The sequence below is a fragment of the Cydia strobilella genome, chromosome 10, assembly GCF_947568885.1.
Source record: "Cydia strobilella chromosome 10, ilCydStro3.1, whole genome shotgun sequence".
NCBI classification, from domain to species: domain Eukaryota; kingdom Metazoa; phylum Arthropoda; class Insecta; order Lepidoptera; family Tortricidae; genus Cydia; species Cydia strobilella.
The window spans coordinates 3,730,894-3,754,512 of record NC_086050.1 but is presented as its reverse complement, the minus strand read 5'-3'; the positions used below and the strand labels follow the sequence as shown (position 1 = coordinate 3,754,512).

The window sequence follows — 23,619 nt, the reverse complement described above, 5'->3', positions numbered from 1 at the left end:
TAACGTGTGTCTAATCAGTTTAAAGCAGGGATCTCCGGTTTTGCAAAAAACGAAATAACCATATGGACCGCGAGCCAGGCGCAAATTTAGTCAGTCATCGCCTCTCCGGCGAAAACTCGTGTAGCGGTTAACGGCTATGTATGTATGTATGTATGCATCCTCGTGAACGTCAGCTGCCGCTCCGTTGGAGGGTTGAGGAATGGCAGCCACCGAAACACGTAACACTGTCTTTCCACCGCGATACAATCGGCTGACGATTTGTTTTATTAACAATAGCATCGAAACTATCTTCTGACAAAGTATCAAACGGGAGGCGATGACGCCGATGACAAAGAATTTTCTTTTTCATCATTCATCATTCATGTGACCAGCTGACGGTCTTTCCACAGCGATACAATCGGGTGACGAATTTGTTTATTCACAATAGCATCTAAACCTAAACTAAACTATCATCTGACAAATTATCAAGCGGGAGGCGATGACTAAATTTTTTTTATACACTTTATTTGCTGCCATTCCTCACCCACCAACGGAGCAGCAGCTGACGTTCACGAGGGTTTATCATTCATAGCCGTTAACCACTATACGAGTTTTCGCCCGGGAGGCGATTGGTCATGGAAATCTGTTCCTGGCCCGCGGTCTAATATAACGCATCACTACATAGTATAAAACAAAGTCGCTTTCCGCTGTCAGTCTCTTCCTATGTATGCTTAGATCTTTAAAACTACGCAACGGATTTTGATGCGGTTTTCACCTATCAATAGAGTAATTCTTGAGGAAGGTTTTTAGTGTATAATGAAATGATTAGCAACAGTCGATTTGTGTATGAATGTCCCATAATGTTTCTTTAAATATTCTTCTTCAACCTAGCGTTTTCCCGGCCTGGCGCCAGGGTCCGCTTTCCTACGCAATCTTCTGCAGTTTTTGCCCGGTGTTCGGAATTCTCAGTCCTCAATGTTTCTTTAAATATTTAAATTATTGTGCTTTTGGAAACAAAATATTAAGGTATAAACTGAAATAGATAACACACACTAAAGAAAAACTGATCCAGTCCATCGGTGGCCGAAACGGGAATCGAACCCGCGTCTTCAGCATACGCGGCTGGCTGGCGTAGCCGGGTGGTCTAGTGGTCAGGACGTTAGCCGCATAAGCTGAAGACGCGGGTTCGATTCCCGCCTCGGCCACCGGTGGCCTTGGTCACTTTTTCTTTAGTGTATGTTATCTATTTCAGTTTATAATTTATATATAGTAATGTGACTACTCAAAAAACATAAATCAAAAAATATTTCATAAAATAATTTGATTTGTTCCCTAGTTGGAAAACCTTATGTAAAATAAAAATAACACGATTGTAAAATATAGTAACTTTTTGAGAACTGCTCTCAGTATTACAACGCTATGTCATGTCCCGTACGTATTGTACCCGTATTTAACTAGTTTAAAATATTTTGATGTTGCTCAAACTTCAAATCGAACACTGGTTGATGTTGATACCAAGCAATTCCAATTCGAACTAATTAATAACATTGACGTACTCAGCTTCGTATATGTATTATTAAACAATTAGCGTTGCAACTACTGATTTAATTTAAATTTTACCTCCAACAGACTAATGTAAAAGCGGGCGGAGCGGCGGAAAGCGCCGAAATTTTAAAACGTAATCAATATAAGAGCCTCGGTAGAGAGTATCATTTCGTTCCATTTGGAGTTGAAACTCTAGGTCCATGGGGTCCCAGCGCGCATAAGTTGTTTGCAGAAATCGCGAAGCGTCTGGTTGACGTAACTGGTGACCGAAGAGCTGGCGGCTTTCTCGCACAAAGCATTGCGATACAGCGGGGAAATGCCGCCAGCATCCTTGGTACAATGCCTCAAGGGCCTATTTTAGATTTAAGCTAGTTATTAATTTCGTTTACGTAGTACCACTGTATATATCTTGTATGTAAATAAATGCTTCAATTAAATTATAATTTAATTAGTAATTAAATTTAATATTGCCAATTATCAAAAGCAATAACATAATATCAACTAGGTAACAACAAGGTAACTTGCAAAACTCGTCATGTCTTGTGCCCATCTTCAGGAAACAAAAAAATAAAGGAAACACTTCAGACTTTATAAATCACAGTACAAAAGCTTGATGACCTTAATCACAATCTACAGAATAACGGAAATTAAACTTCCGTGAATACAAAATTTCATTTCCAATGTCATAAAAATGTCAAAGGTATTTTTAAGTACAGCTTTTATGCCGTACCTAAAATTTTCTGATGGTAAGATAAAACGTTACAAAATAGATACAATAACGGACATAATAAAAGGAACTCGATACTCTTGAAACATTCTTATTACCTATAACTAGATAATCTACAAGTAAAAACACTGTAAACCTCGTAATAGCAATATATTTAGCATTTAATGTATCCAAATACTTAAAAAATATCAAAGATATGTTTTATGTACTTATATAGAATAGAATAGAATGAGATTTTATTCGTAAGCACAAACAAACAAGACATAACATAATACAAAAGAAAACATAAAATAAGATTAAAGTGCCACGAAATGGCCTCATCTCAGCATGTTGCTGGTGACTTCCAGCGCTGATCTTCCGATGAGACCATCAGGTGAGAAGAATCACGGAAGGTAACAGACAAGAAGAAAAGATAAGGTACAGCTCTTATGCCTTTTAAAAGAAAAGATAAGATATAGCTCTTATGCCTTTTAGAAGAAAAGATAAGATATAGCTCTTATGCCTTTACCTACCTAAAGTTTTCTGATGGTAATATAAAACGTTATAAAATAGACACAACTCCGGAAATAATGAAACGTAGGTAGGTACTTGATTCTTTTTATAATAGCAATATATATATTTATTACTTAACGCATCAAAATACTAAAATATTTGTTAGTATATTTCACTTGAAACATTACTTGTTTTGTATTTGTAGTACAAAGATTCGAAACCGCATCAGGCTCTATTATATGAAGTCACTATACAACTAAAACCCGTAACAAGTCAAAAGTCAGCTTTTAAGTGCTGCATTCGATAACCTTCGTTTCGTGAGTTGTGGGGGCAAATAGGTATAAAAATGTAACGATAAAATTCAACCAAATAAAAATAAAAACTCCGTGTCGCAAAATAATATAAGAATGTATGAAGACAGAAGATAGGAAACAAAATAATTTGACAATATTATATTGATTAATTTTCTCAATAGAAGGAGGTTGCTTCCTAAATGTCTAAAACATTCATGTGGAATATGTGAAGTTAAACAGCATAAGCACCGCACTGGCATTGCTGGTTTTACATAAAGATAGATAGTAGGATAGCATAGTTTTCTATTCAGGTTTCTACGTTAGTAACGCTTTATTGTAAACCGACAAAATATCTTTTTCTACAAAATGAGACATATTTTACAAGCTGCCCACGCTTCAAAAGTATTAGGTTCCTTCTAATAATAAAATCGATTTGAAAATCGACTGAGTACTTTAATTGTCTTAAGCGCTTTTTTTTAAAAAAAAAATACTTTAGTCCTTTCCAGATTTCTTTAACTCCCGAACTCCTCCTCACAAGCAGCCTCTATATTCCTCTCACGCATGCTTCCATCGTAATTGGAATTCTCATGTAGATTGTGATCTTATAACAGGCAGATTGACGCTGAAGCGTTAAAATCTCGTAAAATAAAATAGGTACTGATGCGCTACTGACGTTCCCTTTGTGATTCTCAAATCTCAATGAATGGGAGTGATTACGACGAAATTCCATTGATATCATGATTGATTCTTGACGAGAGGTTGAGTCGTATGAACGTCTTTTGTTTGGGGCTTTGCAATTGTGAGAAATTGAAGAAAAATGTGTAAGGGAATCAGTTTCGAACTGTTTGAAATAATCTCAGTTTAAAACTACGACCCCGCTTGCCCTTTACAGCTTTCTCACCCGTTGACCACGAACGCTGTAAAGAGTTCGAAACGTCGAAATGTAGTATAAATTCAATATACGCGATATAATCCGTTTTCATAGTTTTATTTCATGAGTAACTATCGCGGTAAACGAAGACGAATCTCAGTTTGGTGAAATCGCGATTTCAAGATATTTTAATATTATTAGGTAAAGTTCACTTCCAACAATAGTTTGCGCAAGACGTGCTATTAGAGCTGGGTTTAACATTTATTTTGTTTTAGAATTGGAATCATTGGAATTCCATGAAAGATCATAATAGATCGTGGAATATGTGTCCGTGTGCGCCTCGGCAAACATGCCTTTGTTTGCCGAGGCGCACACGGATGGCTTCCATGCCATCAGACGCAAGAGGGGAGCCTCTTTGCTGAGACGAGTAAAAAGCAGCAATAACAGCATCCTGAGGATGGTAGCCGGTCGCCTCGGCTGTCCCATATTAAGGCATTGGGTCAGTGTTGTAACGGGAAGTACAAAATAATAAGGTAGAAAACCGTTTTAAGCTTTATTTAATTTTTCTTACCGTATTTCATACATTTCTTAATTCTACACAGAGCCCATATTAAGGTGCAGTGAGTTTAAGTCCTCCGAACGCAGCTCGCTGAGCGCTGAGCGGAAGGCCGTGCCTGGATCACGGATATCATTCTTCTTCTTTCCGTGCCTCTTCCCATTATTTGGGGTCGGCCCTCCTCGTTCTTAAGCGCCAGGTCGGTCGATCCTGGGTTGTCTGTTTGTTCAACTGGCTCTGTTCCAAATCCATTGATATGGTGGACCACCACGTAGCAGGCGGGCGGCCTCTGCCTCTCTTATTATTTGGTAGTGCAAGGGCTTTCCTCACGACATGGTCTTTGTCGCGTCTCATGATATGTCCGTACCATCTCAATCGGGATTCTTGAATCTTGTCGGTGATGGGGGCGACCTTGTAGCTTCCTCTGATGTATTCGTTACGTACTTTATCGAGTCTCGTCACACCGGCCGCCCACCTCAACATCTTCACGGATCACGGATATCATTGTTAATTGTTATTTTTAGTATAATAATCGATGAGGTTCGATAAAAACTATCATTCCGGATTTTAGAAGCAATTTTCATATTAGCTTTTGTGTAAAAATGGTTACAAAATTTAATAGTGCGTTTTAGACCTGTTCGATTTTTTTTTTCAATCGAGAGAAAGTTGTTCAATCAGGTTTCGAATCGATAAGGTTAGGTACTAGAAAAAGGTGTCCAGGCCTCGAATGGATGAAATTACGACAAACAGCCCTCAAGGTTGCTATTCATATTTTTGGCAACTGTATGAACTATATGATAAAAAAGCGCTACGATTGTTCAAAAACTCTTAGCTGAAAACACTGCACCAAACAACCCCTGAGCACGCATCCTCAAAGACTAAACGGCCCAATTCGAACAATGCTTATAAGATATCAGTTCAGTTCAGTTTTTAAAATTAAATGGCTACACCAATGGGAAAATTTAGCCAGTGTCACGGTACAGGGAGCTATAATATAGACGAATATTTTACGGTTATTAGCTCTTGTAAAGCGATAGCAGGACTATACAAGGGCCATGTAGAGCTACTTGGCGTTGACGCCAGCACGGTGGATAAACTCGCATCTAGATTGATTCTTCATTATCAGCACACATCCACATTAGTTTACTGCATAATTATCTATCAGTATTACACTTTAAATAACGTTAATAAGCAAAAAAAAAAAATCCCGACTTGATTATGACCAAGATGGCGTTCGACAACTCCTTATAAGATGTCACTTATGACACCAATCTGTGTATCAAAAGTGACGTTTTTGGTTGAAGAAATGTCACCTTTGATACTGACAGATCTGTATCGTATCGCTGTAATATCTTATAAGCATTGTTTGAATTGGGCCGATACTGCTTCAGTGCTCCGAGCTTCGTTATAACCCGTCCTGTCCACGTGGAACCAGACCTGCAAAGGGATATAGGGGCTCGTTATCACGGGCATTGCTCGTTCGATCGTTCAGCATCCGTATTGTAAAGCTTCAACTCAGCTTGCTGTTTTGAAACCTAAATCAAATGCGATAGAGTTCAAAGTCAATTTTTACTTATTAGCAGCGAAACTATAAGAGTTCCTGGCTACGGAACCCTAAAAATAATTACCTATGTGTATCAAATTAAAATTTATGCGCCGCATTTAATTGTAACTATAAATTATTGATATTAGGCATAACATTATTACTTAACTAGCTTTTGCCCGCGACTTCGTCTTCGTGGACTTAGTAACAGCAGCTAAAGTAAGTATAGCGCCTGGAAAAATTCTCATAGCAATCATTCAATTTGAGCATATTATGCACACAAATTAGCAGGCACTTTATTAATTATCTCAATTGCACCCCGCTTTTTACTTTCTTAAGGGATGATTTTCGGGATAAAAACTATCCTATTTCCTTCTCAGGGACTCAACCTATCTCTATGCCAAATTTAATTTAAATCCATTCAGCCGTTTTAGCGTGAAGAGGGAACACACAGACAGAAAGACAGACAGACAGATTTTCGCATTTATAATATTAGTATGGATTAAAATCTGTTGTTCTACATTCTAAATTAACATTATGTATACAGAAACCTACCCGGATTACTGCGTATTAGCAGATAATTTACGAGTAGTTCAATGAACACATTAATTACATACGAGTCTGTTATATCGAATCAAAGACTAGTTTATATACAAGACGAACAACCTATACTCCGCGTTCCTGGCGTGCTCTTTACTATTTTTTCATTTTAGATTTATAAACGTATAAAATCTGTCACCTACTTACTTCTTTTATGAATTCTAAACGGGGAGAATAGGAAAGTCGAATTTAACTTTCCTGGCCGCTGTCAAGTTAAATAAAACTTTATTTAATGGCGCCATCTAATTTTAAGATCTGTGGGGGCTCTAAATGCATTATTTATTCTTTAAATCTACATTTATGACTACAAATGCGGTCAGTCAACTACATTTTTACTTTTTTAAATTATAACTAAATATGAATAGGGTAATTAAATAAATAAATAGTAGGGTGGCAGTTTTTATAAGCAGATAACTAAGATGTAAAAGGGTGAATCAACTTTAAAAACACTAGCTGATTTCGTGTTTTAGTCCCTAGCAAAGAAAAATAGATTTTTCAAAAACCATGTTGATGTTTTAACTTTTTTGTTTACACGGGCATTACTAGATACATTAATATTTAATTAACACATTAAAATTAACAACTTGATCAGATAAAAGTTACATTTTGTACGGTAACGCAGCAGAAAAATACAAAAATGGTATGTCCCTGATTTTTGTATGGGAGAAAACATTTTTCTGCTGCGTTACCGTACAAAATGTATCTTAAATTAATTTTTAACAAGCAGAAACGTCTGCGATCGATATTAAGCTTAGAATAAATTTAAAAGTGGAAAAAATACTGCCTTGGGTGAGACTTGAACTCACGGCCTCTGGATAAAAAAAAATGAAAAAAAAAATGTATCTTTTATCTGATCAAGTTGTTAATTTTAATGTGTTAAATTAATACTTATGGATCTTATAATCCCGTGTAAATAAAAATGTTAAAAAATTAACATCTACTGGTCCATGAAGGAGCTAATGAAGGGGGACCTTCCAATGTCACTAAAGCGTAAACTCGTTGACATGTGTATTCTGCCTGTCCTAACCTACGGTGCCCAAACATGGTCGCTCACCGAGAGTCAGAAGTCCAAATTGAAGGTTTGCCAGAGAGCAATGGAGCGCAGCATTCTAGGTGTCGCAAGGATGGATCGCATCCGAAACACTACACTGCGCTCCAGAACAGGCATTGCTGACGTAGGGGAGAAGACCGCTAGGCTGAAGTGGGACTGGGCAGGTCACGTCTGCCGCATGCATCCGGATAGGTGGGCTAGTATAGCCACCAAGTGGATGCCGCAAAAGAAGCGCGGACGTGGCAGGCCCAGGCGGAGATGGCGGGACGACTTAGACACCTTCACTAATAACTGGCCGGAAACAGTTCAGCAACGGGAGTCATGGAAATCTAAGGGAGAGGCCTTTGCCCAGCAGTGGGATACTACAGGTTATTAAAAAATATATATATATTAACATGGTTTTTGAAAAATCGATTTTTCTTTGCTAGGGAGAGGAGTCTAGGGACACGAATTTAAGTGTTCTAAAAATTGATTCACCCAAGAACATATCATCTACAACATTGACGATTCTCGCGGCGTTATGTGAGGGCTGTCAGTCTTCTTTATTTACTAGACTCTGTTTAGAACCCAATAATACTCTAAATTAGTTATTATTGATTAAGAAATAGTTGCGTAATAGAAGGTACGAGTAGTCGAGTAGGTAACGTATTAACAGGCCAATTCGAACGTAAACTGACATCAGAATTACATTTGAATCATGTTATTTAGTTAGAGCAGGCGTGACTCACTCCGAGATTTCGTCGCGTCGCTACAAGTACATTCGGCCCACACCAATTTTGATGTCTAGACATAGTAGTTGCCGCGCACCGCTATGCAACGGACGCCTGCTTACGCTTGTGCCACCTAGTGGTCATATCTGTCGTAATATACGCGTTTTGTTAGAGAGTGAACCTTCTATACCAACTACCAATACCAAGTACTATTATTTATTCTGTGGTTAGAGAAAGAGATTTTTTTGTTATTATTGTGGTATCGCTGGCATACATTTCTGCTTCATACAAAATTAATTAAGTAAGTCAATACGGGTAAGTACTTATCCCTATAAGTGTGGCTGGCCTTCACATTGGGGCCTATTTACACATTGAAATTATTTTTATTTTATTTGCCACTAAACGCAAGAAGCAAGTGTATGAATTCACAACAAATATTAATCAATGTGTAAACACTAAACAGTCCCAATGTGAAGGCCAGTCAGACTTACCTGTATTGACCTTATTCCATTTTATTATGATTAGAGAATAGATAGTGGTGAAGATAATATGATTATTATGTTAATTAACATAGGTACTAATTAACTGTGATAAAACACCATTTCAATAATGTGAACATACCATGCAAATAAACCCGAACATTACAATTATCGAATTTAAACCAAATCAGCAGCTGTTAATGTTAGTTAATGCTTGAAAATTGCCTCAGCCTCAGTTTTCAAAGTGACAAAAAATACTTGAGTATAACCGCAAAATTAGTTAAAATATTCATATTTTTTTCATTTGTTTAAACAGACAGACTCACCTAAAATACCTCATGGTAAACAGAACCTTTTAATAACTCAGCAAAAATCAGTTTTTATTCTTTCAGCGCAAAAACTTCTGAAGATCTAAAAGTTCCGTTCAATTTACAGTTGGCTTACCGCTTGATTTTATTTTGTTCCTGAAAAATTCCCGACGGATTAAATAGCAGTTTCCGATTTCTGAAGAAGTCATACACTCGCCGTTGGCGTTGGTTTTCAACGAAAAACAAGTAAAAAACCGAACAAGTGCGAGTCGGACTCGCTCACCGAGGGTTCCGTATTTTTTAGTATTTGTTGTTATAGCGGCAGAAATACATTTGTGAAAAATTTAACAGTCTAGCTATCGCGGTTCATGAAATACAGCCTGGTGAGAGACATACGGACAGACGGACAGTGGAGTCTTAGTAATAGGCGTCCCGTTTTTACCCTTTGGGTACGGAACCCTAAAAAGCGAAATAAATGAAAGAGTGTTTAAAAGAAAATACCATTACTTTTTATAACTCCTTATATTAATATACCTATAGTAGAAAACAATATTTCAGGAGAAAATAATACATTTTACATTGAGATCATGCTTTAAAGAAATCACAGATTCAAAGAAATATCATAATTATTTCTAAACATTATTCCTAATGACTAGTTTGCCTGACAGACGTAAAGACAAATAAAATATTTTTATTATACATTACTTAAAATACAACCGACTAAACTAGTATTTTCATTATATTTACATTTAGGCCAACCTATCATTGTAAGAAATGCTATTTATATCTATTATAATAGTATTTCAGTTAACTATATATGGCAAATACTTTGAAAATATAAACATACAATCACATTGGGTACAATTGTGAAGAATATATAGATACATAGTTATATAAGTGTATGCTTCTCATAAAATTTGGAAACAATATCTAAACAAGACTTTCTGTTTTTAATTAATGTCAAAATCTAACGTCAAACTCTGGCACACTCACGTTGCCATTTGGATCGCTGAAAAAGTAAGTAGGTAGCTGTTGGAATTCAATAAGGGTTGCCGGAGAGATGCTCTACAGCAACTCCACCTACATTTGGCTTGTACTCCCAAACTATAGAAGTACAATTTTTTCAAGTAAGTACAAATTAAGTACCAATGTACTAAATCTTCATGTGATGTGTGTGGGGCTGTCAGCACCGCTCTGGGCATCCACTGTTTAGGGGAACCTCGACACGAGAGAAGAAGAGATGTGATAAAAAATACCGTAACGCAGTGAGGTTGCCAGATAGCATGACGTAAAATCTATTATAATATAGGTATACATGCTAAACATCAAAATATTATTCAGGCCCTTATCAAACACCACTATAACATAAATACCTAAGTTCAGTTTTAGTGGCAATAACACCAGACAGGGAGGGACAGGATTAACACCAGAATCGACTCGGACCGGAGATCATCACCTAATGGTGTGTGAGTTTACCTATACATATATATAGTATGCGATGATGACGATGATGATTTTGGAAATGAAAATAGTAGTTTTAACTTTGGATGACGAACGCCACTTAGTTTCTTCCATTATTTATTTATCTTGGCGCAAGTAAGTCTTAATAGGCGCTTAAAATCAGTAGTAAGACTATCCGAACCGGGTTGCTCTAGAGATCCGTACCCAAACCCCTACAAAATCAAGTGTAGATTAACAGGGATCGGGTTCGAGATGTCTAACAATACCGGTAATAGCCTCCCTGAGGGTTCCGGTACCTGCCTCGTTAGTTCCCAAGGCTTTTATGGGTTTTTATGCACATGCTGGTTGGTCATTATTTGGAAGTTTAAAAAAATGGTAAAAACATTACATCTTTATCCTAATAACCTGAAATGCCATCAATATCTAAAGCGGTATAATAAAAGTGTTTTGCTGTACTTCATAAATATGCAATTAAATGATAAAAAATTATCTGAGCCGTTCATGCATTTCGAATAAAAATATATTTATGAATGTGGTATACCATACCTATATATATATTTATACCTATAGGTATGCTGCTATGTTTTATTTAAAAAAATGTACTTACTTAAGTAATTTGGTAGCATTTACAAAGTAAGAAATTATTAAGGCTGTTACAATTATTAAGTTAATTTCCATTTAATGTGTTTCAAAGTAAGTACCTACGTTTGATGTTACTTAGATTTGATACAAAATCTGTTGAAAACAATTAGTGCTGGTTTTCCATGGTGTACATGAAGCATTAGGACCCTTATCTGATGGAAAGCAAACAACAATGAAAATTATAAGCTGAATAACTTTGGGAACACATCAAATTATTTTATTAAATATTTTAAGCTTTTTTAAATGTATTAAGCTGCTTCACCTGTCCAAGTCACAAAACTAAACTTTATAATTCAACTTTCAAAATCCATAACACGAAACATCAAGTTCTTCTGCGTCATCGAATGTTGGCCTCTATTTCAAACATGGTTGGTTTTCTACCCCTCTAAAGGTCAGTTTATATCTGACATACATTGAGACATACATTAAGCGTGCCAGACACGTGTCGTGGCAGACAAAATACTATTCTTCTGTACAGTGTCTTTTAAAGTATTCATATCTATCGTATTGTATCGTTATCGTTCTTTTATCGCGTTTCACCTGCGATCTTTGTGGCAGAAAGTGTCGTGCTGCGATTGGACTTTACAGCCACAGGAAAAGATGTGCCGCACCTCCGATCTCCGACGGCGCACAGACCTCTTCTTCATAATAAACTGTCGCTGCAACAATCATCTGTCAAGATGCTGTGGCCAATGATGATGATGATGATAGTATACACACATAATAATTACTGTATAGAATACAGACAACTGCATAGAAAAAATTGCACGGCACGTGTCCGGCACGCTCAATGTCTGTAGATATAAAACGACCATAAGAGGGAAGTATACATAGTACTCATCCATACAAAAAGGGAAAACGTTTTTCCACTTCTAAACATATTCCATTCTCCACGATTTTTTAGTATGTTATTGACACTAGGTTATATAGGTTTTCCTTTTTTCCAAATTTGCAATACAAAAACAAACTTTTCTTTTACAAACCTAGAATATATTATGCTGAAGCGATCGAGATCAAAATCAAAGAGATTTGTTTAGATTTAGTTCGTAGAAAACGTTTTCTCCCGAAATGGAAATTGTATGAAAAAAGTGCCTATTGTCGGTAGTTACAGTTCCCTCGTAATACGTTGAGAGAGCATATTGATGGCATAATTTACGGATGAGCAAGTTGTAGAAAGTTTCCAAAAAATTCTCGGAAATTTAAGGAAAATTCTAAAGATATAAAGTAAGTTTCCATTTTGTAATAAATAAAGAGTTTCGATCCTTATACAAACGTATGAGAAGTTGCTGTAATTATTCCATGGGGAAATCTTGCATTTTTGGAAAAGGGAAAGTTCCCAGGGCACATAATTCCCTGGTGTTGCATAGTTCCATAACGTAGCGAGTAAAGTCAAAGGCCAAGTCTTGTATTAATGCATGTTGACGTAGGGCGTAGATGTCCCGGTTACTTGGCTGGAGCACTGCTTCTGCGCCTGACCCGCTTTAGGCACCAATACTAGTTGTTCGAGGTCACCCTGCGTTAAGAAAAAATATGGATATTATAGAAACAATATATTGTATCCAAACACTGTCTGATTGTGACGCACTTTATGTATCATAAACATCATTTCTATCACTCACTTTAAAAAAATAAATGATTGCACTAGACTTATATTAACCGGGATATGGACCGTGATTACCTTTTGTATTGTCTACACAACTTTGACACCCACCCGCTATCTTCAGTTATCAGTGAACAAGATGAATGTAACTGTGTCGAAATATCGGAAGCTCAAAAACAATACAAAAGGTAATCACGGTCCATATCCCGGTTAATATAAGCCTAGTGAAACTAACCGTGAATCATTCAAAACTCTTAATTATTTTTGTATTTGTTTAAAATTAGAAACATCCATTTCGCCCTAGTGAGCCTAATTTATATTGTTAAAGTAAAACAAGTTATTATGCACTGTTCATTTTTAAGTCACAAGGAAACGTTCGTAAGCGAAATTAGTGGAATTCTCCATATTTTCTAAATTAAACGCCAAGCTCTTAACCAAACTGCAATTTAAAATCCGCAAATGATAGAACACAGAACGGGGAAATGAAACTCGAAAAACAAACGAGTCTCGCGCGTGCCGAAAAATTTACGAGCGGCCAAATATTTGCCGAGTGACTTTTGCGAGCATGATAAAGTACATTTTTTTCCACAATATTAGCTACAAATGGAGGGAAAGTAGACTGGACATTTGAATTGAGGGATTGTAAATTAGGCCATTTAATTGCTTTATTCCGTTTCGCAGTAAATAATGGTCAGATAGTTTTTTTATGTTAATAGTGATAAAAATTAAAAACTTTCACTACTAAATAGCAAGACTTTAGTTGGAACACTTGGAACGTTTTTAATAAGCTAAAAATATGAATAATTCTGACGTTAACATCATTTGGCAGATGTTTCTTAATAAATAGGTTTAGATAATAATGATGCTGTAGCCAGCATTATTCACTGTTGTTACTCATAATATGACGTTTGATTAGATTATATAAGAAGCTTATATAAGCTTAATAAGCTTATATAATCTAAGCAAGCAATCGTTAATATAACTTAAGCAATGAAAGAAAGAAAAGAAAGAAATAAAGAAAAAATAATTTATTAGCACAATAACAATACCCGGGGGTGGATTTTAATTTAACACTGTTATGGTTTTGTACTGATACGACCTTGACGATCGTCTTGTTGTTTGGCACGTATCTTAAGGGTCCCCGGCAAGCTCGGTTCTCCATACAAACGTAGTTCCGCTTTCATTTTAAAACGACTATCTAGTTTGCTCTGAAACATTGTACTTACTATAGGGTAAGGTATATCTATGCCTGTAATTAGTTTATCTAGCTTCAGATACCATCGTTAAAAAAAATACAGCGTATGTAAGTTTTTCCTACAAAACTTGTTTTTGCTCTATTTCAGTTGTTTTATAAGCCGGAGCTATATAAACTAATTTACAGACCTAGATATACCTCATGTCTTTGTATTTGCAGTTTCATTACAATCCAACTTGTAGTTTTAAAATGAGAATGAAACTCCGTTTGTATGGGAAGGTGAATTTCGTCCAAGCTTGCCGGGGAATCTTATGCATGACTTTTACGTCACTTCGCAAGCACCAATCACTGCAAGCGATCTTCAAGGTATCAAAACCATAACAAGTTGTTCAGTATGAATTGGGGGCCCGAACTTGACCATCAAGAAAAGAAAATGTAAGCAAGGCTCGGTAAAAAAGGCCAATGAAAAGCTGCTGATATTGCATTGCATCTATTGAAATACCGATGAATGAAGCAAATATTTCACAAACAGATTTATCAATCAATCAATCAATAATAATTTATTTCGAACAAATAAGTCCATAATGTGTTAGTAACATACATACTAATACTTAAATCTAGGGTTAGTACAAACATAATATTAAAATAGAATTTCACATAATGGGGCATGTAGCTACACCCAGTGCTTCAGCCACGGTGAGTCCCACCGGTCGGCCAACGTGCAGAGGATGGTATTCGAGCTGGCGCGCCATCGCCTCAACAGCGAGCTACACCGCTTCCTGATGATCGCGTGGAAACCATCGATCCGTCCCTCCGTGAACATACCCGATGCGCTACAGTGTCGCGGCAGCCCGAATACCACCCTGTACGCGTTGTTGTACTGTACCCGCAGAGCGCTGTATGCCCGCTGCGTATAACTGGTCCACAGGCTGCACGTGTACCTATAGAAGGACTGGCAATATGGCTTATGGAATGTCACAGCAGCGTTGCCCTGTTACGGTAAAACATCGTATCTTATTACATTATTTCCAATGTATAGATAGTATATTGGAAATAATGTAATAAGATACGCTGTTAGATAGCGCGGCAAAAGCGCGTATCTATCAGATAGGGCCTTTTAAATGGGACCTCACGGCTTCACGGCTTCGGCGGCTTTACCGTGAGGCCCATTTAAAAGGCCCTAATTCACTAGCTTTCCTCGGTGTCATGCTTCAAAACTTGTATCAGCGAATTAGGCGTGTCACCAAATAATGCAAGTTTACCCTAAGCAAGGTTTACTCACAGAAAACAGGTAGCCAATAATAAGATCCGCGTCCCTCGGAGTGTCCAGCGCGTCTTTCTCAAGAACGTCTGTACGGAGCCAGCGGCAGTCCACGTAGGCACGCACCGTGTTGTCATCATGAACACTGGAAACAATTACTCGTTAGAATCAGATAGACTAGGTTTCTTCAGAAAACTCGAGTCTCTACAATGTAATGTATAGCATGTTATCCCTCTACTATTAATTGAGTCGATTCTTAAGACTACAAAAAATTTAAGCCACAAAATCTTATAGAATCCCGGAGCGAGCTTGTTAGATAACATGTTAAAAATAAATTTATTCATCCATAATTTAAACATACTGTCCAAAAAATACAATAATTAAATACCTTAAAAAAATACTACATACTTTAATAATCCATCACTTAACATAAAATGAATACACAACAAAATCATACATCAAATACAAAAGACAAAAACACAAGTCATCATAAAAAAGGCACAAAAAACCAAACCAATAACAACTACGTAATCAAAATAACCCACCAAGAGTCATGTTAATAGTACATTACGATACAAGTGCAAAAAATAGGAAATTCGCAACGAGTGGCGAATTACCTATACGCACACGTATCGTACAACGTTTTACAGTACATATTATGGCCCTTTAAGTTCGACAAAGTGACGTAAGTAATGTGCTAATTATATCACTAGTGCGGTAAAGTATTAGCACTGTATATGTACTGTAAAAATTGTTATGTACCTACCTACTCCTTCTTACTAACCAAAAAAGCCCTCGTAGTGTATACCTATTTCAGCATTGACAAATTGTAGGGATCAAACAAATTGTATCGATTTTAGATACCGAGGAATATCCAACGGTTGTCAGCATAAATCTTGTACCTTTGTCAAAAGGACGTATCTTTCGACCTCTGCCCTTTGATCGAAAATCTTACACAAATTTAGGTGCTATATTTTGCTTTACTGTTCCTAATAGTACATAACTACATTCTACATACATTCATAGCTGGTTAGAGATGTGGAAACACTTAAAACACAATTCTGTAAAGTACGCGTGATCAATATGCAAAAAACCGGCCAGTTGCAAATCGGACTCGCGCACGAAGGGTTCCGTACCATTATGCAAAAAACGGAAAAAAAAAACACTTTTGTTGTATGGGAGTATATAAATATTTAAGTGGGATATTTATTTTATTCTGTTTTTAGTATTTGTCGTTATAGCGGCAAAAGAAATACATCATATGTGAAAATTTCAACTGTAACTATCACGGTTTATGTTCCGAGACGGACAGACGTACAGACGGACAGACGACCAGACGGAATGGACAGACGGACAGACAGACGGACAGCGGAGTCTTAGTAATAGGGTCGCGTTTTTACCCTTTGGGTACGGAACCCTAAAATTATGACTAACGCTCAGATTGTTTTTTTTTTTATTTGCCAAGTATGGCGTGACAGACTACTCATTTCGCGCTGACTTTTAGGAATAATACATTTATGATACAGCTTTTGTCGATAGACTGACCTATTAACCCAAAAAATATTGTGTATTCGTTGAATTTGGATTTGATAAAATACACTGTAGGTTCTAAAGTAAAATAATTGACATTCTTAATTCCAAATTGAAAGCTAATTTAAAATTATTTACGACATAAGTTTTAACCAAAAAAACCTATTGTACGGTAATTAAAAACGTTAATGAATATACGTTAATAAAACGCTTGAAACAGTTAATTTCGATGTTAATTTCCCGCGAGGTGAAATTTAATTTAGACTCATATTAACGTACTTGGATAAAATCCTAATTAAGAAAGACGTTTAATCTGTTTTGCCATTCATTAAAGTTATATAATTAAGATGGCAGCGGGAAAAAAGCGTTGCGGAGATGAATAGCGGCCATTTTGATGTTAAATAGTGGGCGCCGTTATTGTGGTCGTTAGTTTTTAATGGCGGATTTTGTGCAGGAAGTGGCCATTAAGGGGTAATGTTATAGTGTTAAATGTCTGGTTAAGAATTATACAACTTACCTACATATGTTGCCTGCGACTTCGCTTATCTTTTAAGTAGTTTATGGCAATGACACACAAAAATATTTTAAATCAATTACAAACTAGAGTGTTTCATCGTATAAGAAAAACATACCTACGAGGGAGGGACCGAAAACAGACTATTACCTATATATAATCTGTGCCGAAAAGAGGGATGAGTATAGTACTTTATTCTGCAGTTACTAAAATACTTGTTTGCCAGACTATATGAATGTATGTCTCAGTCAAATTGTAATCACGTTTGTAAAATGACGACGCCGTTTGTAAAATTGCCGAAGACAAATTGTGAGTCCGCATTTTGTAAAATACCTTATGACATTTTCAGCGCCGTTTGCAATTTTCCGCGGCATTTTGGTCGAAGTAGTTCTTTAATTTACTACGCGGGGCGCTGCTCATTCAGGCTTTTGGATCTAGGTGGCTCCGGCGCTGCGGAAGAGCAGCAGCCCTTCTGCCCTCGCCTGTCGAAGTACCGTCACTATACACTCGGCTCCGCAGCTTCGGCTTGCTGGTCGCCTTAGGCGACCAGTTTCAGCCGCACGCCTCGCTCGTTACCGCGCTCCGTCACAGCGAGTAAGGGCTGCTCTCCCTCCGCGCCGCGCTCTCTCTAGGGGTAGGACAGACAAGACCACAAGGATAGTGGGATGCTCGGAAAAAACAGCAAACCATTTCCAGGAAATTTGCATAACGTTTCATGTTTGTAAAATGACGACGCCGTTTGTAAAATGCCGAATCTTACAATTTGACTGCGACATGTATACCACATCGTCCAAATCCAAATCCGTTCAGATGCTTTGCAAGGAAGAACATCAAACATCCATTTTATCCATCCAATTTATAATATTTACACACCTTATCCACGCATCGTGCATAAAACATATTACGTGCTTTCGGCACTACTGAAGTATATTTACGTCCCTCATAATTTAGTTTATTATCTCAATAACAGGTCGGGCTTTGTTCGAGAATATAATTATTTATCCTATACTAACAAGGTTATGTAGGTTGTTTGTAATAGTGCTATTACGAGTAAATAATGTCACAAAAGCAATTATCGACGTAATATTGGTAAATTTAAACATGGCGCAAATTGAATGTTGACGTGATATGTTACTGTGCCGTTATTAGTCTTAATAATGTGTTTAATTTGAAATAATTAATGTTCGATTTAAAGTGAAAGTTAGTATTAAATTTCAATCAAACCGCACCAAAAACAGGTATTGGTTTAGCTTTCAATATACAATTTAATTTGCGTGTAAGATCGGGGACATGAAAAATTCGCTTATAAACCAAGAATTGAACATTAAATAACCTAAGATAGGTAGGCTAACTTAAACACCTCGGCAAATATCGCGCTGCTCCTCGCGGCATATTAAACTGGAAAAGCGGCTAGCCGTGCGGTAAGCCGCCCCCGCGGTTAACCGCTAGTGCGTTGTGGCTTGGATTTTAGGTCAAAAACTTAAAAGGTTAAAGTTGGCCTCATTTATGTAGATATCAATATAAAATTGAGTCCCAAATAAATCTTCAAGAGCGGATATCTCAAAAACTATACAAGATAATCGAAAAACTTGACTGAATAAAACTTGTAACAAATTAAATTACTTTTCATTTTGTATAAGTGGCCATGTCGATCAAACTTATTTATATAATATTTATTTATTAATAAAACTATTCATCAAGTTTTATTATTCACATACACATCATACGTGCCCTTAAATCTTCATCACCTAAAAATAAGTATATCGCAATACTAGTTCAATCAGACCAAAACACACACGAAACAATCAACTCGGTCAATCACAACTTTCATCCTACGCATAAAGCACATAATAAAAAATAGTACCTACTACCGTACAGAAAGGAAACTTCCTACAAAACCGAAGTTTGACAGCGGTTCAGGGACAAATCATGCTGTCCTTTTCTAATATATGGCACTTTCCCTTTCGGCTATTTAGGGTTGTCAAAATTCAAGTCATTATCTTATTTGTGGTCGTGTACATAAAGGGACGTCAAGTTGTGTCAACCCTAATAATTGCTCGGAGCAATGCTGAGCCGAATATACCCGCAAGGAGGAGGAGAAACCCCTGGCATAAGCCCTCAATCTCAAGTCTATACAATTTGTTCCCAGTTCGAGAAAACGCTACCGCAGCTATCCTGGAAAATTAAGGAGGTACTCTACCGTAGCCACAGATACTGTCAACTAGAGGGAGAATATAATGGCGCGGCCACACTGTCGACAAGTGGTATGGGAAGTAGTGAGAGAAGTATGAAGGGCAGTATGGCGGCCGATGACGAGTAACGTGGCCACACTAACGTCTCTGCCTACTTCCCTCGCTACTTCCCATACCACTCGTCGAGTGAGTGGCTGCGCAGTAACGTAAACGCCTGCAATACGGCCACATGGGCATCATCATCATCATCATATCAGCCAGAGGACGTCCACTGCTGGACATATAGGCCTCCACCAAAGAGTGCCACAATGACCGGTCTTGCGCCACCCGCATCCAGCGGACTCCCGCGACCTTTACCAGGTCATCAGCGAGAGGTGCTATATGAGCACAAGGATACATTCGTTTATTTTATTTTATTTAGGTCTAATTTATTTATTTAAACTTTATTGGACAGTAAAAATCTACAGTTACAAAAGTTAAGTTATCGTGAGTCTCGTCCGCGCTAATACATGTACGGACAAGTATGAGCGAAGTGCACGATAACTGAATGACATCATTCTGTGTAAGTTAGAATTGGCCGGTAAAAACATATGAAATAACCATGTCGATTTACTTGCGTTTCGTAATTGTAGTTGGCAAATATTACACACGTATTACATTATTAACTAGGAATTCCATAAAAATATCAAGAGAAACGAATGGTAAGGGATAAAAACTATGTGAGATAGCTGGCTCGCAGCAAGGTACATTGTAACTTTTTGGAGCACCTGTGAGTGTAGCGATCGCGTATGTATTTTGTATAAAATAAAATAAAATTAATTAAAAATAATTAGTGTAGGTAACTAACATAGCTTTTAAGTTAATGTAACTAACCATATATGGACTTGTGGGTCTGAAATAAAGATATATTTAATTTAATTTAATTTTAATTTGGCTAATGCGGAATCTGGTACAGGTAATCTATGACCGCAGTACTGGCTCAACACTTTCATACCCTTAACATTTATCATTCCTCTCGCGTACATTAGTCAGACGTAACCCTTTTTTTTTCAATTGCCGAGTGGTAATTTTTCTACCTTGTTAATGCTTAATTGGTCTGTATTTTATGTACTCAGCAATGTTGTTGTTTATAGAATTTTTCACAAAATAGCCATTTTAAATAGCATATTACTTTGAAATACCGGACCATCACATAAATGACATCTAGTAGGTACCTATTTATTTTTATCCTGATACTATTATGATGGTAATACGCATTAGCGAAAAAGCGATGCTTCTTTTTATTCAGATTTTTACAGATAAATACATTAAGACAATTCGACGACAACAACGTACAAGGTGCAAAGTGCTAAAAGGTTCGAACTACGTTAGCTGTAGCATAATGATCTAGAAGTCGAAAAATGTCACTTAGTATAGATTTTTAAATGACGCATACAGTGCCATCTGAGTGGAAAATCTGTATACTAACACGAACACCATTCCAAGTGCCATATCGAATCGTACGCGATGAATGCCATCTCACTCACTCGCGCGTACGGAGCGCTATTTACCACATCGCACTCAGTTCGCGGCGGACCGGCTAGTCAACGGTTGTGAATGCTTCGATCGTTTTCTAGAGAATATTAACATGTTATTACGTTAATTTTGTCCTAATTTTGAGTTTTTGTAAGAATTTTGTTGAATTCATTCGATTGATCAATTTACTACAAATATAAAGTTTGTTAATCATGACGAAGAAACGTGCGAGATGGTTGAAATCATTAAAATCAGGATCAAAAAGATCGGGTACGGATTATATCAAAACAGAACTAAATAAATCGACCACAATAAAATGGAGGTATGTAATATTTATTTACATTTTCTTTATATTTTTGTGTTTATACGTTCAAAAATGTGTAAAGTGTTCGATGTGACATATAGAACTACATACGCGAAAAGTATTATTTAAGAGAACTACGCACGCAGGACTATCTGCCACTTAGAACTGTTTACGCCATTTAATCGGTCACTTAGAACTATTTACCTTTTTTATTTGTTTTTGAACACACTCAAAATAGTCATATTTTTCATTGTAAGTGCTAATTTAAATATTAAAAAGCGTAAGCGTAATATTATGTTATAATGCTATGCTATGTGTAATAAAATAACTATCCTAGATGAAGGTTTTATACAGGCAGTTTTGTTGTACCTATAGCTAATCCTTATTTTGATCACTGTTTACATTGCACCACTAATATAGCTTTACGTATAAATATATGCACATAATGTTAAAGCTTAATCTATGTTGCTTTTAATATGCATGGTAGGTATTTGACTTTCAGAGTCACCACTAAGGATGGACGAAGCATCATGCGAGGAATTATATTTTAAAAAAAACATTGTCACCCCAGTTAGCAAATACAGTTCCAGACAGGCAAGACAACCAAAACTTTGATTGTATGAATAATTTTGAAAATATTAGAGATCCTTCTTTGAATGTCACGAATTATGTATTGTGGCTTGGCCGTTTCGCTACCGTCACATGGACGGAAGGTGAACAATTTATTCATTATTCTTTATTATACAATACTTCTTGTAGTAACGAAACGGCCAAGCGACATAATTTGACTAAGAAGTAGAGTTTATGAAGTTAGGGCAAGCCCTAACTACAAGTAGTATAGGTCTACCCGCAAGTAGTTAGAAGCTTGGCTCTACAAGAGATCTGATATTAAGTTTTTGTCAGTGCGAGCCTTATGGTTTCTTTCATCTTGGCAACATTTTACATGAAAATGTTTTTGGTGGGATTTCACTTCTATTTGTAAGTTGCGTATGACAATTTTCCATCCCCTAATTTAAAGGGTTGGGAGTAATTTACTATTAAAAATCCTGAAATACGTATCTGAAGGCATCTTTTACACAATCTGCTGTTTACTGATTCCCCATACAAACTTCAGCCCCCTTTTTCCCCCTAACGCTCTTTTCTACCTCCTTACGGGGTGATTTGAGGGTTGAAAACTATTTTATATACTTCCCCATAACAAAAACTATCTACATACCCAATTTCAACAAAATCGGTTCAGCGGTTATTAATTCCCCATACAAAATGCCACCCCCCCTTTTCACCCCCTTAGGGGCTAAAAATTTCATGTTTTTGAATTTTTCTGTTGTTTATGTACTAAGACTTACATACCAAATTTCAGCTTCCTAGGATTTCCGGAAGGACCCTAAATGTTTTGATGATCATCGGTGAGTGAGTGAGTGAGTGACGAAATCGGGTTTTTTTTAGATGTAAATAAAATCTATAGTATAAGAGCTATGTAATTGAAAGTGTTTATGCTTAATAAGTCTACTAATGACATCATTTTCCGAGAATTTTGTTTATCTTCCTTATCCTTTGAAATCAGAGCACGAAGTTCTAAGAGACTCTCGGGAGTTTCTTGCCCCGTCAACAGATCATCAACGTAACAGTCTTCACTAATGACCTTGCGCACCAGTTCATTGTCACATTCGTCCGCAATTTGCTTAAGGCAACGTACAGACAAGAACGGGGCCGAGGCTGTGCCATATGTGACTGTGTTTAGGGTATACGTCTGGAGGGGCTTTGAAGGGTCGTCACGCCATATTATTTGCTGCAGGTGACGTTGATTTTCATTAACGAGCACCTGTCTGTACATGTTTTCGATGTCACCTGCCATCACATAGCGGTGTTGCCGAAATCGTAAAAGTATAGTAAGCAAGTCGCTCTGTATTGTGGGCCCAACCATTTGGATATCGTTCAGGGATAAGCCAGAGCTGGTGGGCGCACTTGCATTGAATACGGCCCTCAACTTTGTCGTGGTGCTCTGCTCACGCAACACGCCATGATGTGGCGTAAAATACGAATTTTCATGAGGATTATCTATGTCACTTAACGTCATGTGACCTAATGATAGATATTCATTCATGAAATCAACATACATGAGCCTCAACGAAGGCTGGTTCATCAGCCGGCGTTCTAGCGCCAAAAAACACGACTTGGCACGTTCGAACGAACGGCCAAGTTCGGATTCATCGGTTTTCAGAGGAATACCTACTGAGAATCTACCGTCTTC

General features: G+C 37.1%; 2 protein-coding genes and 1 non-coding gene across 3 annotated transcripts in view; 1 reads left to right on the top strand and 2 right to left on the bottom strand.

The window, feature by feature from the left end:
- Positions 1 to 1,112: 1,112 nt before the first annotated feature.
- Trnam-cau (transfer RNA methionine (anticodon CAU)) lies at positions 1,113 to 1,184 on the top strand. Its single transcript has one exon. It is a non-coding gene; the product is annotated as a tRNA-Met (tRNA).
- A 3,441-nt stretch (positions 1,185 to 4,625) lies between these two features.
- On the bottom strand, positions 4,626 to 4,946 carry LOC134744910 (uncharacterized). Its single transcript, XM_063678858.1, has one exon. The coding sequence runs from the start codon at positions 4,944 to 4,946 to the stop codon at positions 4,626 to 4,628; it is 321 nt and encodes a 106-aa protein (XP_063534928.1).
- Positions 4,947 to 11,924: 6,978 nt separating this feature from the next.
- Positions 11,925 to 23,619, bottom strand: part of LOC134744909 (uncharacterized) — a gene marked incomplete at its 5' end in the record, with an annotated part of 55,641 nt that continues 43,946 nt past the window's right edge. Inside the window, 2 exons of the mRNA XM_063678857.1 lie at positions 11,925 to 12,770; positions 15,335 to 15,458. Coding sequence (XP_063534927.1) covers positions 12,666 to 12,770; positions 15,335 to 15,458 — 229 coding nt within the window. The remainder of the gene's footprint in view (positions 12,771 to 15,334; positions 15,459 to 23,619) is intronic.

What these genes read in the sequence shown, in the direction of transcription:
- LOC134744910 (XM_063678858.1), bottom strand. Translation starts at nt 4,946, where the DNA reads ATGTTGAGGTGGGCGGCCGGTGTGACGAGACTCGATAAAGTACGTAAC.